Source organism: Salvelinus fontinalis, chromosome 23 (assembly GCF_029448725.1).
Source record: "Salvelinus fontinalis isolate EN_2023a chromosome 23, ASM2944872v1, whole genome shotgun sequence".
NCBI lineage: Eukaryota > Metazoa > Chordata > Actinopteri > Salmoniformes > Salmonidae > Salvelinus > Salvelinus fontinalis.
Window position 1 is genome coordinate 49,188,625 of NC_074687.1, and position 18,453 is coordinate 49,207,077.

The window sequence follows — 18,453 nt, forward strand, 5'->3', positions numbered from 1 at the left end:
TAAAGGTTGGCAAATGGAGAGTTCGTGCCCAGACTTGAAAATGTCCCAAGTTAACCTTTCCACTCACGGCCTGTCATCCCATATGTCATTGATAAGTGCCTAAATTGGAATGCAGTGGCTGTACATTAACCTGCGATACATGTCGCCAGAGCTCAGGTTTCTCCGCTTCACAGCTCTGTATGTGTTTTGACTGACAGCCGCTATAAACTGGAGCACCGCACACGACAAGATGCCACAAATCATATCCAATGTTACGTCACATGCTTCGTAAACAACTGGTGTAGACACGGGTAAGTCCTTCTCCAATAATGCAGAGTTAACTTCACTAGGGTAGGGGGCAGCATTCGGAATTTTGGATGAAAAGCATGCCCAAATTAAACTGCCTGCTACTCAGCAATAAAAGCTAGAATATGCATATATTTAGTAGATTTGGATAGAAAACACTCTGAAGTTTCTAAAACTGTTTGAATGATGTCTGTGAGTATAACATAACTCATATGGCAGGCAAAAGCCTGAGAAAAAATCCAACTAGGAAGTGGGAAATCTGAGGTTTGTAGTTTTTCAAGTCATTGCCTATCGAATATACAGTGTCTATGGGGTCATATTGCACTTCCTAAGGCTTCCACTAGATGTCAACAGTCTTTAGAACCTTGTTTGATGCTCCTACTGTGAGGGAGGGGGGAATGGGAGCTGAATGAGTCAGAGGTCTGCCAGAGTGGCATGAGCTGACCACGTTCACGTGAGATTTAGCTTGCGTTCCATTGCATTTCTACAGACAAAGGAATTCTCCGGTTGGAATATTATTGATGATTTATGATAAAAACATCCTAAAGATTGATTCTATACTTCGTTTGACATGTTTCTACGAACTGTAATATGACTTTTCGTCTGAACTTTTGCCTGGACTTGCCCGCGCCTTGTGAGTTTGGATTGTGTACTAAACGCGCAAACAAAAAGGAGGTATTTGGACATAAATGATGGACTTTATGGAACAAATCAAAAATGTATTGTGGAACTGGGATTACTGAGAGTGCATTCTGATGAAGATCAAAGGTAAGTGAATATCTATAATGCTGTTTCTGGCTTCTGTTGACTCCACCACATTGCGGATATCTGTATGGCTTGGTTTTGTGTCTGAGCGCTGTACTCAGTTTATTGCATGGTGTGCTTTTTCCGTAAAGTTTTTTGAAATCTGACACAGCATTAAAGAGAAGTGGATCTAAAATTCCATGCATAACAGTTGTATCTTTTAGCAATGTTTATTATGAGTATTTCTGTAAATTGATGTGGCTCTCTGCAAAATCACCGGATGTTTTGGAACTACTGAACATAACGCGCCAATGTAAACTGAGATTTTTGGATATAAATATGAACTTTACCGAACAAAACATACATGTATTGTGTAACATGAATTCCTATGAGTGTCATCTGATGAAGATCATCAATGGTTAGTGATTAATTTTATCTATAATTTCTGCTTTTTGTGACTCCTCTCTTTGGCTGGAAAAATGGCTGTGTTTTTCTGTGACTTGGCTCTGACCTAACATAATCGTTTGGTGTGCTTTCGTCGGATTTACAACAAGTGTATCTTTAAAATGGTGTAAAATACTTGTATGTTTGAGGAATTTTAATTATGGGATTTCTGTTGTTTTGAATTTGGCGCCCTGCAGTTTCACTGGCTGTTGACAAGGTGGAGTGTCCCACATACCCTAGTGAGGTTAAAAAAAATAAAATAAATGGGGCTACTAATGGGGCTACTTTTGCACATTTGTTGTTGTCTGAGTGAGTGAAATGCTGAGTGATGGAAATACTGTAAATCGAGAGGTGTTAATGTGTTCTGACAGATGAGACATTGAGGATTATAATAAATACCGCTTTGATGTCACACAAGCATTATTACATTTTTATATTTTAAAATGTTTATGATCACTATGTTTGATCCAGTTACAAGGATGCGTTATACTCTGTGTTGTCCTGAACAGCTTGAGCCTATGTTTGTCGTATTGTAAAGAAAATTTGCCGCGGAACACACATTTGAATGCACTCATGACTCCAGTCTATGCCCACCAAAATTACAATCTGTTTGTCTGAAGTGCCTTTTGAAAGCCTTACACTAATATCATATTTAGTCATGTTGGCAATAGAATTAGCTTGCAAATGATGCCCACCTGACAAAGAATGTGATTTATTATGTATTGTTTTTGGAGGGCAGCAGGTAGCCTAGCGGTTCAAAGCATAGGGCCAGTAACCGAATGGTCGCTGGTTTGAATCCTCGAGCAGACTAAGTGAAAAATCTGTCGACATGTCCCTGAGCAAGGCACTTAAAATTGCTCCTGTAAGTCGCTCTGGATAAGAGCATCTGCTAAATTACTAAAATGTCAAAAGTAAGTGCATTGAAATGACTTAAGAACTGTGCAGTTCGAGAGTTGTGTGGTCACTTGGAGACACTAGTTAGACCTCGCGCTCAGCCTTGGAATTGTTTTTTCTTGTCTTGCGCCACTTCCAACATTTCAATGAATATTCTTATTATGTTACTGACTGTATCGAGAGAATTTTCAGATTTTGTTACTGACAAAAGCTGTGAAAAGTACAGTAAATGCAAAATGTACTGTACATAAAATAATGTCATGTTTGGATTCAGTTTAATGTCAGGTGAACTGTTGTGTCCTCACCTTCGGTCTGATAATTTCCCCCATAATCTCCAAAGTGTTCTCTTTCAGTTGCAACCACGGTCATCCATATGCTTTTTACAGTTATTTTGGTAAAAACATTTCTATTTGGTACTATTTATATAGGCCAATGTAAGGGTTTAATGCATATTTCAGTGACTTGGTAGCTAGCTTTCTCGCCAAGTCCGAACAACAGGTTAGCTAACAGTCTGAATAGGTAGTGTGCTGCAAACATAAGTGGATGATCACCGTCACTACAAAATAATGTGATGATGTAGGCTTTATATTACATGATGTAAGAATCGAAAAAAAAAAACAGAAAAATAAAACCTGACCTTCATGTTTGGCACGTGCACTATGTCTCCGTACTGGTCTTTGGTCTGGACGGCCACTGTAGTGGGCCAGCTGCAGCGGATGTCGTCCTTGTTCAGAATCAGAGACGTCTTCTGGGGGTCCGCGTACGAGTCTGGCTGCAGCCACCTGGAGGGGGGAGAGGGGGGGCATTTATGCATTCATCTATTTATTGACGACATGGCCTACGAGCTGATATTTGTTTCACAGTAGTGTGTGTGTTTGTGTGTGTACGTACGTCCATGCTTAGTGTGCGTGTGTATGTGGGAATGTGTGTCCGAGCCTACGTTTTTTGTGTCTACACTCTCTCTTCCTTTCTCTCACCTGGCCAGGCGTCCTCCGCTGGAGTTCTGCACACAGGTGATGAAGTCCTCCAGGAAGGAGTGCTCGTTGGTCTGCAGGTGCAGGGGCAGGTTGCCCTCAAGAGCCTCCAGGATGGTGGGGGAGTGGGACAGGGCCAGCCCCTTGCCCAGGATACCTGAGTGTGCCTTACACACCTGTGGGGAGAGGGGGGAGTTACGGGGGGGAAGGAGAGGGGGTGGAGATGGAAGTATGTCATGGTTACATGCTGACGAAGGCTTGATGGAAGAAATGTGTCCATTGTGATTTTTCATAAGTCATGGTTACACCCTTGACAGCTTGAGTTATGTCACAATGTGATTTTCATAAAAAATGTGAAATGAAATCAGAATACCTGGAGAGAGGCCTCTTCAAGAATCTCAAGGTCCTCTTCAAGTTCATTCCCTGGAAAAGTATAAAACAGGATATGCCATTGAGTGCAAATTATAATCTTACATGCACATACAGTTGCGGTCAAATATATTCACACCCTTGCACGATTCACTATTTCTCCTAAAATAATATGAAGTTTAAAAAACATTTGATGATCAACATGTGTATTTGTTTGATTTACAACGGCACAGAACCAAAAAAAAAAAGATGCACTGAAATTGAGATTTTTCACTTTAAAGTCACAAAATGTCCTGGACTAAATTATTAACCAGTTTTGAAAAGAGAAAAAATAACATTCTGCTCCATTGCACTCCATTGTAAAGTGCAAGGGTGCCAATATAGTGACCATATATTTGCACTTTAGCTGAAAATGAAAAACAACGGTAAACTTCAATAATGAGAACTAAGCACCTGGTACTTGTTTTTTGAAAGAATATGAGTTGAAGTTCAATATATCTTTCCTCCTGTGTTCCCTCCCTATCAGTTCTACCATGTTGTAATGTTCTATGATCTCCCTCACCTATAGGCAGAGCCAGATCCTTCTTCATGAGAGCAGCAGCACACACACTGCCCAAGTATGCCAACTCCTTCTCCAGCTGGATAATACCCTGAAACACACACACACACCAGTGTTAATTTTGGCACTCTTTTTCAGATTTAGTCTTGTCATTTTGACAAAAATGTCATTAAGTCTTTACATTGTTGTAATTTGAATAAATGACGTGTCCTTCCGACTGCTGAAAAGAACTGCGCTGCACATCCGTGCTGCTAATTAATTATGCTCCTTACTGAAAAGCTCTCAATCTCTCCAAAATCTCTTGTCCAGTCCACTTAGTCAGATTTTTGTCAGAGCTAATTTTGTCTCGTCTCATTTTAGTCAACTAAAATGATTTTTTTTTTTTGTTTAGTTATAGTTTTTTTCAAATATACTTTGTCACTATTTTTGTTGATGAAATTAACACACACACAGGGGTGCCTCAGTGAATACAGTAAAGTAAGTTAAAGTTTGAATTTTACAGGGAAACCTATAAAAAAAATTCACATTTGACTTAAAGGGGAATATATTCTCCGGTTTCAGTTTATACATACATGCATTCCATCAAACGACTTAAAACTCTCAGATAAAGCCATAACTGACAACATTTCACGTGTGGTTGGAGCCAGTGGACCAACTGCGGATTACTTTTTTCTAAGTGATCTAGCGAGAAGAGTACGTGAATGGCTACCATCTCTTCCTCCCTCTCTCCTCTCCCACTTTCCACTCGGCACACTCAGACATGCAGTTCGCCAGTGTCGAAGTTGCAGTGGAGGAGCAGCTGTGTTTCCAGCTGTGTTTAAATGCTGAAGCACAACAAATAGTATGTTTGTTGCCAGATACACACGCATGTAAATTGCTGTAGTTGATCTGCAATTATACCAATAACAATGTGTGGCACGTGTAATGTCTTTCCCTATCCTAATTCAAGCTTCAAAGCAAGCTATGTTTTTTTTCCTTGTTGTAGGCTAGAGGGCTGAATCATTGTGTGAACTTAATGTACTTATTAAGGAACTTTCTCTGCTGCTCAGGCAAGCATATGTCTTTTGCCGTGTTCGAGATGCATACAAGCTTGATGAGCGGACAGCTCGAGAGGGGTGGAGGGATCAGGACACAATGAGTTGTGGAATTCAAGGCCTGGGATAGAGGCCAAGCTTGACGGTCGTGATGAATAATGAGCAATAATCGTGAATTCAAGATTTTCTAACAGTATATCAAAATCTATCATTTGTTGTCAAAAAATTTTAAAAAAAAATCTGACTATAGACAGTACAAGAATAGGAAAAATCTTGTTTTTGGGGTAAACAACACCTTTAACACGCAAAAACAAGTTCCTCTTTACCTCATCTGGTCCGGGGTTGAATTCGTATCCCACGGCAACACACTTGAAGCCGTAGAAACAGGCCTTCTCGTCTTTCACGTAGTCAGACGCCGTTTCCAAGGAGAACAGGGCCTCGTTTCCTGGAATCCCAGAGGAAGAACACACAGGTGGATACGGTGATATTGACAGCAGGGAGGACAGGGGGACTACTTTAATGTAGGTTAACTGAGATTAATTCATGCAGGTGGTTTAGCAGAGCTGTCCATTGAAGGGACTGAGCTTCCCCGAACCGTTCAATAAGCTAACCTTCGATTGGTTCAGATGATTTGTTTCCTTGCGTGTCATTTTAGTTAGCTAGTCAAATGAAATGCCTTCCTACTGAAACAAAAAACTATCACCTAACAGGCAAATCTGTTTGAAACTAAGTCATTTCAACCAGTTTTGCCCACTCAGCAATAGCCACAGAACAATAATTATGCATGGATCAGAGCCTCAAAATAAAGAAAAGCTTTGTCAAAGAGTGTTATCTGACTGGAGGTGAATTGTTGGACCTCTTATCTTACCTGGCAGCACTAGGACGGTGGTGGGCCAGCCATTGGAGCCGGAGATCTTCTTGAGCTCCACCCAGGTGTTGATGGTGTCATGGGCCAGGGGCTTGGTGCCGAGGCTGGACAGGTGGATTGAGCGGCTCGGGATGAGCAGGCGGAGGACATCCTCGGGCTGGGCTGTGCCACACTGGGGGTCAAACTCGATGGTGGTCCACCGCACGCAGTCTGGGAACGACACCTGAGGTGTGGTGGGGGAGAGGATGGTCAAAGCCATGAAACAATTAAAGGAAATCATCCAGGCTCATATATACATGTGTCAATGAACCAGAGTTACACTTTTAGCACTGAGGCTGTGTGCCCTAGTAGGAAGTCCAAAGTGATTCTATCAGCTCCAATATACAGTACCAGTCAAAAGTTTGGACACACCTACTTATTTTTAATATTTTCTACATTGTTGAATAATAGTGAAGACATCACAACTATGAAATAACACATATGGAATCATGTAGCAACCAAACAAGTGTTGGGTACAAGTGTACTTCTTCAAAGTAGCCACCCTTTGCCTTGAGAGCTTTGCACTCTCTTGGCATTCTCTCAACCAACTTCATGAGGTCGTCATTTCAATTAACAAGTGTGCCTTGTTAAAAGTTAATTTGTGGAATTTCTTTCCTCCTTCATGCGTTTGAGCAATCAGTGTTGTGACAAGGTAGGGTTGGTATACAGAAGACAGCCCTATTTTGTATAAGACCAAGTCCATATTATGGCAAGAACAACTCAAATAAGAAAAGAGAAACGACAGTCCATCATTACTTTAAGTCATGAAAGTCAGTCAATACGGAATCTTTCAAGAACTTTTAAAGTTTCTTCAAGTGCAGTCACAAAAACCATCAAGTGCTATGATGAAACTGGCTCTCATGAGGACAACCACAGGAATGGAAGACCTAGAGTTACTTCTGCTGCAGAGGATAAGTTCATTACCAGCCTCAGAAACTGCAGCCCAAATAAATGCTTCACAGAGTTCAAGTAACAGATACATCTCAACATCAACTGTTCAGAGGAGACAGTGTAAATCAGGCCTTCATGGTCAAATTGCTGCAAAGAAACCACTACTAAAGGACACCAATAAAAAGGAGGGACTTGCGTGGGCCAACACACACAAGCAATAGACATCACACTGGTGGAAATCTGTCCTTTGGTCTGATGAGTCCAAATTGGAGCTTTTTAGTTCTAACTGCCGTGTCTTTGTGAGACGCAGAGTAGGTGAACAGATGATCTCCGCATGTATGGTTCCCACGGTGAAGCAAAGAGGAGGAGGTGTGATTGTGCATTGCTGGTGACACTGTCAGTGATTTATTTACAATTCAAGGCACAATTAACCAGCATGGCTACCACAGCATTCTGCAGCAATATGCCATCCCATCTGGTTTGCGCTTAGTGAGACTATCATTTGTCTTTCAACAGGACAACACACCTCCAGGCTGTGTAAGGGCTATTTGACCAATAAGTAGAGTGATGGAGTGCTGCATCAGATGACCCGGCCTCCACAATCACCCAACCTCAACCCAATTGAGATGGTTTGGGATGAGTTGGACCGCAGAGTGAAGGAAAAGCAGCCAACAAGTGCTCAGCATATATGGAAACTCCTTCAAGACTGTTAGAAAAGCATTCCAGGTGAAGCTGGTTGAGAATGCAAATAGTGTGCAAAGCTGTCATCAAAGCAAAGGGTGGCTACTTTGAAGAATCTGTATAACACTTTTTTGGTTACTACATGATTCCATATGTGTTATTTCATAGTTTTTATGTCCACTATTATTCTACAATGTAGTAAAAATTAAGAAAAACCTTTGAATGAGTAGGTGTCCAAATGTTTGACTGGTACTGTGTGTGTGTGTATATATATATAAAACATTTAGTTGTACCTGTACTTTTTTTTTTTATCCTTGACTAAGAATTCCTATGTTGTGAATAGTCCTACTGTGCCGTGTGTGTGTATGGGTGTGTGCGTTACCTTATACTGTGCGACTCCGGCCTGCTTGTAAGGGTGGTCACTCTCTATCACAGCATAGTGACTGGAGGTGGTGCAAGCAGATAGGCCCTGCTCCGGCTGGTTGCCCGTGGTGCTGTCTGTTGATTGGTTGGGGTTGAAAGCCGGTGGGGCATATTTCTGGTTCAGAGCGGAGGCAGCAGGAAGTAACTCCTGGACCAGACCAAAGACTTCCACTGCGGCCTGATGTGGAATAAAAATGTAAAAAAGAATCACATTAGTTTTGTTTCACTTAAGAGGTAGACTTAGATGTTGTTGATGTCTGAAAGCAGGAAGTTGACCCTCTGTGTATAGCGTGTATGATCTTAAATCACATTTACATGTAAACACATAGGTAGGGTGTTAGGTGACGTAACAAAGAACGGACGTTATGCGAGAAATCTACAAAAAAACAGCAGTGACCAAACACATTTTCAAAGCATCAATACAGGACTAAGAACGAATCGTACTACACCGGCTCCGACGCTTGTCGGATGTGGCAGGGCTTGCAAACTATTACAGACTACAAAGGGAAGCACACCAGAGAGCTGCCCAGTGACACAAGCCTACCACAGGAGCTAAATTACTTCTATGCTCGCTTCGAAGCAAGTAACACTGAAACAAGCATGAGAGCATCAGTTGTTCCGGATGACTGTGTGATCACGCTCGCCGTAGCCGATGTGAGTAAGACCTTAAAACAGGTTAACATTCACAAGGCAAGAGGTACTGGCCAAGTCCTTCCCCCTGCACCCATGCCTGCGCACCCCCAATGAGTTGAGGTTCGCTGTACCTGCTACCCACACGCAACGCCCACTCCAATAGCCTGCAAGTGGTGTTGGTGGAGGTCATCACCACCAAAGTGTTGAAGCCCCCGGTGGAGGTACTCAGTGAACCTGACTACATCAACCGCATGCTGCTGTCTCAGCTGGAGCACCACGAAGGCCTACACCTACGAGACCATAAAGGAATACTACCTGTCCTTCCAGAGGTTGGGGAAAAGGCACTGGATGAGGGCAGCAAAGGGAACAACGAGCAAGCCAGCTACAGTGCCATCAAGCTGCACAAGCTCTACAACAAATTGGAATGTAAATGCCCGGCCCTGGGCTCTATCCAAAACAACTCCAAGCCCAATAAACAGGACATGCATAAGCTGAAAGAGATAGGGGCAATGGAGAACATTTCCCTGACTGTCTGGTGTTGTGAGAAACTGTGGTACTGGAGGGCCCACATCACTGGGGCTGAGGAGAAGGGGGAGCAGATGCCATGCTACTTCATCAAATGTGAGCCTCCTGCAAAGCGACTACTTCCAGAACAGTCAGTGTAACATAGCAGATGACCTTTCCCTTTCTTGAAAAAATGTCCAGCTGCCTTCCATCAATAAACTGCCATTCCGTTGAACAAACATTCCTTGAGCAGTCTAAAAACAAGCCCAATGCCCTTTTGGAGAAAATGCTGACTGACATGCAGATGTTTCAGAGTGAGGAGCTCTATTCCTTCCACAGCCCCTGTCCAGAGCACTTGAAGGTCATGGACTTCCTAAAAATGTACTCCTCCTTCCTGGCCACTATTCTGGAGAGTGTCCCTTGAGACTTCTCTCAGAGAGAGGAGACCGAGGATAACCGTGACTATGAGGATGAGACAGACAGGAATAGGGACGGCCTGGCAGAACTCTGCTTCATGCTCATAGGGGAGATCTCTAAACTCAGAGGCATCTTCAAGTGGGTTCGGAAAAAAACTCATTGGACTAGTTCAAGTCGCAATTGGAAGAAACAGTAACAAGCAGATAAGAGACACTATCAACTGGGTACTCAGTGAGAAGATGCTTGTGCACTACATCAACAGGGACACCTTCTGGCACAACGAAAAGCGAGCCATCCACAACAATGTTAGGACAGATGCTGAACACCAGGAGACCAAAGAGAGAGCCTAACAGAAGCTACTCAACAACATTGAAGGCACACTACAGAACTGGGTGGGACAGCAGAATGCCAGATATAGAAGCATCTAGGTCTTCAACGCACTTCAGGAGACAAGTGCCAACAAGAATCTACTTTGCATCCTCCTGGAGATGTTCCTTACAGAGCTGTGTCCAGAGCTCAATAGGGAGATGGAGATCGGAGTCATGTCACTCCAAGAAAGCATCCCCATTCTTGGTGGGATTATTGACAGTGTTGTCATTGCAAAGTTATTTTGACTATTTAGAAACAATACAAATGTAGCTTCAAAGGGCCTCCCGAGCGGAGCAGCGGTCTAAGGCACTGCATTGCAGTGCTTAAGGCGTCACTACAGACCCGGATTCGATACCAGGCTGTGTCACAGCTGGCCTTGACCGGGAGACCTATGAGGCGGCGCACAATTGGTTAGGGAGGGTTTGGCCGGCCGGGATGTCCTTGTCAACTCACGCTGTAGCGAATCCTTCTGGGAGACTGGGCGCCTGCAAGCTGACTTCGGTAGCTAGTTGTGCAACGTTTCCTCTGACACATTGGTGTGGCTGGCTTCCGGGTTAAGCAAGCAGTGTGTCAAGAAACAGTGTGGCGACGCAGGATCGGGTTTTGGAGGACACATGGCTCCCGAGTACGGGAGTTGCAGCGTCGGGAACAAGACTAACTACTAATCGTGGAGAAAAAGGGATAAAAGTAGCAAAAAAATACATGTAGCTTCAAATAGAGTGCTAGGCTGGATGAATGTAGTTCATGAAAAAAACCTTACTCACCTTAGGGACCATTGACTAGATACAGCAGTAAAAAAATGTTTTAACTTACTTCACAGACAACATTTACCACATCTCACCTTGGGTACTGAGGTAGCCACAGGGCCGATGTAGGCCAGGATGAGGGGGAGCAGCATCGAGAACAGACTGGAAGAGCTCAGCAGCTCAGGGATGTCCTCCGCTGCAGACAAGAGCACAGGTTTGAATTATACGGACATACAGAGCCTTCGGAAAGTATTCAGAAACCTCGACTTTCTCCACATTTTGTTAGGTTGCAGCCTTACTCTAAATTTAATGAAATAGTTTATTTCCCTAATCAATTTTGCACAAACTACTTTCTAGAAATGTTGGCTGATTAATAAAAAAGTTAAATATAACATTTACATAAGTATTCAGACACTTTACTCAGTACTTTGTTGAATGACCTTTGGCAGCGATTACAGCCTGGAGTCTTCTTGGGTATGACGCTACAAGCTTGGCACAACTGTATTTGGGGAGCTTCTCCCATTCTTCTATGCAGATCCTCTCAAGCTCTGTCAGGTTGGATGGGGAGCGTTGTTGCAGCTATTTTCAGGTCTCTCTAGAGATGTTCAATCAGGTTCAAGTCCGGGCTCTGGCTGGGCCACTCAAGGACATTGAGACTTATCCCGAAACCACTCCTGTGTTGTCTTGGCTGTGTGCTTAGGGTCGTTGTCCTATTGGAAAGTGAACTATTGCCCCAGTCGGAGGTCCTGAGTGGTCTGGAACATGTTTTCATCAAGGATCTCTGTACTTTGTTATGTTCATCTTTGCCTGCTGCTTAAAAACTACAGCATGATGTTACCGCCACCATGCTTCACCGTAGGGATGGTACAAAGGTTTCCTCCAGACGTGACACTTGGCATTCAGGCCAAAGAGTTCAATCTTGATTTCAAGAGAATCTTGACCAGAGAATCTTGTTTCTCATGGTCAGTGACTTTAGGTGACTTTTGGCAAACCAAGCGGGCTGTCATGTTCCTTTTACTGAGGAGTGGCTTTCGTCTGGCCACTCTACAATAAAGGCCTGATTGGTGGAGTGCTGCAAAGATGGTTGTCCTTCTGGAAGGTTCTCCCATCTCCACAGAGGAAACTTAGCTCTGTCAGAGTGACCATCGGGTTCTTGGTCACCTCCCTGACCAAGGCTCTTATCCCGATTGCTCAGTTTGGCCAGGCGGCCAGCTCTAGGAAGAGTCTTGGTGGTTCCAAACTTCTTACATTTAAAATTGATTGAGGCCACTGTGTTCTTGGGGACCATCAAAGCTGCAGAAATGTTTTGCTACCCTTCCCCAGAACTTTGCCTCGACACAATCCTGTCGTCTCGGAGCACTACGGGCAATTCATTCAACCTCATAGCTTGGTTTTTGCTCTGACATGCACTGTCAACTGTGAGACCTTATATAGACAGGTGTGTCCAAATCATGTCCAATCAATTGAATTTTACACAGGTGGACTCCAATCAAGTTGTAGATACATGTCAAGGATGATCAATGGAAACGGGATGCACCTGAGCTCAATTTCAAGTCTCATAGCAAAGGGTCTGAATACATATATAAATAAGGTGTTTATTTTGTTGATATTTCATACAATTGTATAAAGTATTGTGTTTAGATTGCTGTGGAAATTGTTTTTATTTAAATCCATTTTAGAATAAGGCTGTAACGCAACAAAATGTGGAAAAAGTCAAGGGCTCTGAATAGTTTGAAGGAACTGTATAGGCCTGGTTTTCTTTTTAAAAGGTTTTAACCATTATTTATACAGGGAATCCCAGTTGAGACCAGGCTCTCTTTTTAAATCGTGCCCTGTGTTACAACAATCAACAACGCAAACACTTAAAACAGATAAAAACTATTAGATTTTACAAGTGCAGTCCACAACGAATGTCATGTATTAAAGTGACCTAATGAAACCAGGACATCCAGCTCTTATACATCTTGGAATGTCATTCCAGGAATGAAGAACAATAACTTAAAGCAGGTGGAGAAATGCGGAACATCAAAGTAGTATACTTTGGGAGTGTGTCGGATCATCACTAAATCTACAGGATATAAATAAAGTGAGGTAGACCGGGAGTTTTAGGAGAACGCTTTTCAAACAAATAAGAGCAAATGCTGAGCCCTTTCTGGACCCAGATTAAATGTGCAATGTACAGAAATAGCTCTTCCATTTTCTGGTTGCTAAAATTCAAACTGTTTTCCTAATTTCAGATTATGTGACAAAACAAGCAATGTACAGTATCATTTAGAGAATCATTGTACCACTGTAAAATCATTAAACCACTGAAAAAAATATATTTTCAATAATCAAAAAGATTGCATTTTCGGTTGCTTGAAGCTGGTGTACAAAACCGAAAGTAAGAGACGTAAAAACAAAACATTGGAACAGGAAGCATAGAAATAGCACACATCTACCACTTCTTAGACTTAAGAATGACAGATCTACAACTCATATTTATATGTGGATTTGGTAGGGTCGCCCAAAAAGTTACATATTGCAGCTTTACGCATATCCCTGGACAAGAATGTTTTGGCATGGAGATTCTACATTCAGCATGCTTTTAGTCCAGGAGTATTTGTATTTATTAAGAATGCCCATTAGTTCTTCCTGGGGTCCAGCAACATTAAAACTTCTTCGGGATCCATGTCCCGTCCACGGGACGGTTGAGCTAACATAGGCCAATGCGATTAGCATGAGTTTGTAAGTAACAAGAACATTTCCCAGGACATAGACATATCTGATATTGGCAGAAAGCTTAAATTCTTGTTAATCTAACTGCACTGTCCAATTTACAGTAGCTATCACAGTGAAATAATACCATGCTACTGTTTGAGGACAGTGCACAATTTAGAAAATAAAAACAATATTAATAAACAAATTCGGCATATTTGGGCAGTCTTGATACCAAATTCTGAACAGAAATGCAATGGTTCATTGGATCAGTCTAAAACGTTGCACACAACGCTGACATCGTGGCCAAAATGTATACTGAATCTGGGCTGGAATAATACATTATGGCCTTTCGCTTACATTTCAAAGATGGTACAAAAAAAACAAAAAAAAAGATTTTTTTTTTCTTCTTTGTATTATCTTTAACCAGTTCTATTGTGTTATATTTCTTTCACATTTCTACAAACGTCAAAGTGTTTCCTTTCAAATGGTACCAAGGCAATGCATATCCTTGCTACAGGCAGCTAGATTTGAGTATGTCATTTCAGGCGAAATCTTTTAAAAGGGGCAGATCCTTAAGAGCAACAGTTTTGTTGCAAACAGGACACTGGCTTGAATGAATATTTCTGTGTCCATTCTTCCCTGAAACTCCTATATTCATTATCCATCTTTCTTTTGAGGCTTTGAAAGCGACATTTTCTCCTGATTGCAGCTGATTTTCTCTGATCAATGAACAGAGAAATAGACATAAAAAACGAATTTAATAGATATTGATGATATTATCAGTGTAATTATTATGTTATTGTCATTGAATTGATTACATACTAACCAGATGTGTTCAAATCATGTTCAATTTGTAGTGAGAGCCTACAGTATATGAATTGAGCTGCTTTCATAATTATCTTCTGTCCTGTCAACTATTTGCTCAGAAATAAAATTGTCCAGAGGCCAAACCTTGTTGCCGACCTCTGACTCGAACCTAATGCTTGTCATTCAACTTGTAACCCATTCAAGTCAGTAGAATTTTCTATTGTGTATTATTTGACTAAACATTGAATTTGGCCTTACTGTTATTAGCCCATAGAAACACATTGAAAAACATTCATACTTGGCAAAACAGACTAATCTAAAGGCAAAACCAAAAATGAATCTTAAAGAACTTTGTTTTGAAGCGTCTGTCCTATATCTGAGAAATATAAGAATGATCAGGAAATTGTATCCCAAATAGGTCAGATGCTACAAACGTTTTCTTGAGAATACCAATTTTCGGGATGTCTCCACCTTCCACCGCAGATGGCCGACGACAGTACAAAAAATGGATGTCTAGCTTAAACAGATGGATTTTGATGGATATTATGCTAATTTCATTTCCACGCAGGACCTATTTATAATATGACAGAAATGTCCAGTTGATCAACTACTGGCCATGTTAGCTAGATAGGCTAGTTAGGCTAACCAGCTACCGAAATCTTATGCAGTTATCATGGGCAGATTCCATTCCCAGGGGCCTCAAGCCCCAGGTGGCCCCCACTGATGTTGACGAATATCTCTCCGCCAACAAGAAGGGTGTGAACAGTTTGGGGTCGCATGGAAGGATGGGGTCTGTTACAATACCGATAAATGACAACATCCATCCGGATATTTGCCATCTAGGACACTTGTGTGACCGGACCTTCTCAAATAATAGTTGAGTACCCCTGGTTTAGATGGAATAGGAACTGCTGGAAGCGCGTCATCCATTCGTATTTGTAATATGATCCCTCTGAAAATAGACTCAACAATATTTTTTCCAATTGTTGGACAACCTGATTGTCCAGTCTTAAGTCACTTAATATGAAAATAACGTTGACAGGTTTTGCCTCATTCACAGAGAGCTCCCAGTTCTTACCATCCACAGCGAACGCCCTGTGAAGGAGATCTTTGGCAGCTCTGACCACTGCACTGACCACTGAGAGAGCCCTGCTGCAGTTCTTGTCCTCTTCATTGGCTTTGCTCAGCAGCTGGGACTGCAGATCCCCGTCATACTCACTCCTACGGGCAAAGACACACACGCCCATGTGTTAGCCCTAGCAACGGTTGTTAGCATTGGGAATGACATGAATCTCAAATGAACTTTAAATGATGTCTTATGGGAGTGTGGCAACCTGGATATGTCACTCATGTAATGAAAGTGTGTGTGTGTGTGTGTGTGTGTGTGTGTGTGTGTGTGTGTGTACCTGTAGTACAGTATCTGTGGTATCTGTCCTCTGGTCTGGTTGGTCCCGTTGCTGCTCAGGCTACAGGTGCTGAAGGTGAAGGCCATGCCGTCAGAACACTGAACCGTGGTCATCCCTCCGTCCCCATTGGCTGTTCGGCTACCATAGTTACGCAGGCGGACAGCGTATTTCACACCCTCCTGTAGAATGTATACAAAAGTCAGTCATATGAGGACAGAGAGACGGGAGGACAAACACGATATGTGGTTTTCATATCATGAGTGACATTGAGTCATGGTATAAAAAACCCAAAAGAAGGATGGATGGATACATGCTAGGGTTTAATTCCAGTAACCGGTATCCCGGGACTTCCCAACCAAGCTCTTTCCCGTTTCCTGAGAATAGTAATGACAGGTACCATGGACCATTATTATAAAATGTTCACGCCGCACATGCAAAGAAACAAAATATGAACATGCAAATAGCTGCATGAACCGGACTAATCAACTCTCGGGCTTTATTAATTAATTAGACCAGTCATCACAACGCTAGCAGCCTACCGTATTTGGCCTACTCAATGTAAAGTCCAATAGCCCGCACTTACAAGAGATATAGGTAGTGTTACGTTCACACAAGACCAACTCAAAATGTCGCTCACAAGAAAGGGAACTAACTAACACTTTGACAACCAAAAACAAAACAGAAAGGGGTTCAAAAGGGGTTCAGAAGGCACCCATGTGGGTGCCCACTGAATGTTGGCAAAGCCACTAGTAAGGGGTTCTAAAACACACCCACCCACTAGATTTGCCTCTAAAAAGACAAAACTAGCTGGCAAGTCATTTGTATGTTTGGCTAGCTAGCTAACGTTAGCTGGCTAGCTGTATTGATTCTAATGCCAACCAGTGTCCTTTGACACTGGTGTCCTTTGACACTGAGGATGGAGAAAAGGCAAAAGCAAGAAGACAGAGGTGTGCAGTGATGTGGATTGAAAGAAGGACAAAGTTACAAGGATGCTCTTGAATTATTATTCAAATGTGGTGTGGTTTCTGGCGCCACCTGACTGCCGTAGCATCAACCAAGTGGGTGCTTCATTTTGGTAGTAGTTGCCGACAAATCAGCCGGTTACCAACCCTTAGCGAACTTTTGGAAAAAATTGTGTTTGACCAGATACAATGCTATTTTACAGTAAACAAATTGACAACAGACAATCAGCACGCTTATAGGGAAGGACATTCAACAAGCACAGCACTTACACAAATGAATGATGATTGGCTGAGAGAAATCGATGATAAAAAGATTGGGGGGGCTTGTTTTGTTAGACTTCAGTGCGACTTTTGACATTATCGATCATATTCTGCTGCTGGAAAAACGTATGTGTTATGGCTTTACACCCCCCTGCTATATTGTGAATAAAGAGTTACTGGTCTAACAGAAAACAGAGGGTGTTCTTTAACTTCTTTGGGGTAGGGGGCAGTATTTTCACGTCCGGATGAAAAGCGTGCCCAGAGTAAACTGTCTGCAACTCAGGCCCAGATGCCAGGATATGCATATTATTCGTAGATTTGGAAAGAAAACACTCTGATGTTTCTAAAACTGCTTGAATGATGTCTATGAGTATAACAGAACTCATATGGCAGGCAAAAACCTGAGAAAAAATCCAACCAGGAAGTGGGAAATCTGAGGTTTGCAGTTTTCAACTCTTTGCTGATCCAAGATACAGTGAAAATGGGGTCATTTTGGAATTGACATGTTGAATGCTGTCTGTTTGAACTACTGGCGCACACCTCGGGACACCCATGCATACCCCACAAGACATGCCTCAAGAGGTCTCTTCCGTCCCCAAGTCCAGAACAGAATATGGGAGAAGTACAGTACTACTTAGAGCCATGACTACATGGAACTCTATTCCACATCAAGTAACTGATGCAATCTAAAATTAGATTTAAAAAACTGATAAAAACCCACCTTATGGAACAGCGGGGACTGTTAAGCAACACAAACATAGGACAACATGTGTACACACACGATAACACACGTATACATGGATTTTGTATTGTAGATATGTTGTAGTGGTGGAGTAGGGGCCAGAGAGCACATAGTGTGTTGTGAAATCTGTGAATGTATTGTTTTTTTTAAATTGTATAACTGCCTTAATTTTCCTGGACCCCAGGAAGCAGCAGCTAATGGGGATCCATAATAAATACAAATAAAGCAAATGTAGAAATGTTATTATAAAAAAACAAAATGACATCAGTTTAATATATTTTTTTAATACCGTGATGTGATCGCCCAGCCATATCGCCCAGCCCATCCTCTTGGTCATTAGAGGCCTCTATCATTCTCTATGGGGAAAACATGTAATGAAACATCTAATTTGGATCCCCTGGGAAACACTGACCAACACTTTGGTTCCTAGCCTGTCACAAGAATTCCTCTCTGGGTTTTTCATTCTGGCTATACCTTCGCCACACACCCCTCCCCTTCTTCATGTCACGCAATCTATTCAAAGTAATCCATGATTCCAACAGTTCACCAATTATTTAGGCCTCGTGATTTTGCCCATATTATGCAGCCCTACGTGACACAGTGTGGAAATGCTAACAAATTAGTGCAGAAATTGATGAAAATGGTGCATTTTTGGGGGGCTGAAGTTGAAATCACTTATAATTTATGTGTTGCCACCCTAC

The 18,453-nt window shown here is 42.2% G+C and overlaps 1 protein-coding gene across 26 annotated transcripts in view; it reads right to left on the reverse strand.

The window, feature by feature from the left end:
- Positions 1 to 18,453, reverse strand: part of LOC129821430 (E3 ubiquitin-protein ligase MYCBP2) — a 294,275-nt gene that overhangs the window by 80,318 nt on the left and 195,504 nt on the right. For all 26 annotated transcript variants that reach the window (XM_055879088.1, XM_055879085.1, XM_055879096.1 and 23 more), the window contains 10 exons: positions 15,788 to 15,966; positions 15,460 to 15,602; positions 10,970 to 11,070; positions 8,165 to 8,383; positions 6,172 to 6,394; positions 5,630 to 5,748; positions 4,273 to 4,360; positions 3,715 to 3,764; positions 3,345 to 3,517; positions 3,005 to 3,149 (listed from right to left, as the gene is read on the reverse strand). In XM_055879088.1, coding sequence (XP_055735063.1) covers positions 3,005 to 3,149; positions 3,345 to 3,517; positions 3,715 to 3,764; positions 4,273 to 4,360; positions 5,630 to 5,748; positions 6,172 to 6,394; positions 8,165 to 8,383; positions 10,970 to 11,070; positions 15,460 to 15,602; positions 15,788 to 15,966 — 1,440 coding nt within the window. The remainder of the gene's footprint in view (positions 1 to 3,004; positions 3,150 to 3,344; positions 3,518 to 3,714; positions 3,765 to 4,272; positions 4,361 to 5,629; positions 5,749 to 6,171; positions 6,395 to 8,164; positions 8,384 to 10,969; positions 11,071 to 15,459; positions 15,603 to 15,787; positions 15,967 to 18,453) is intronic.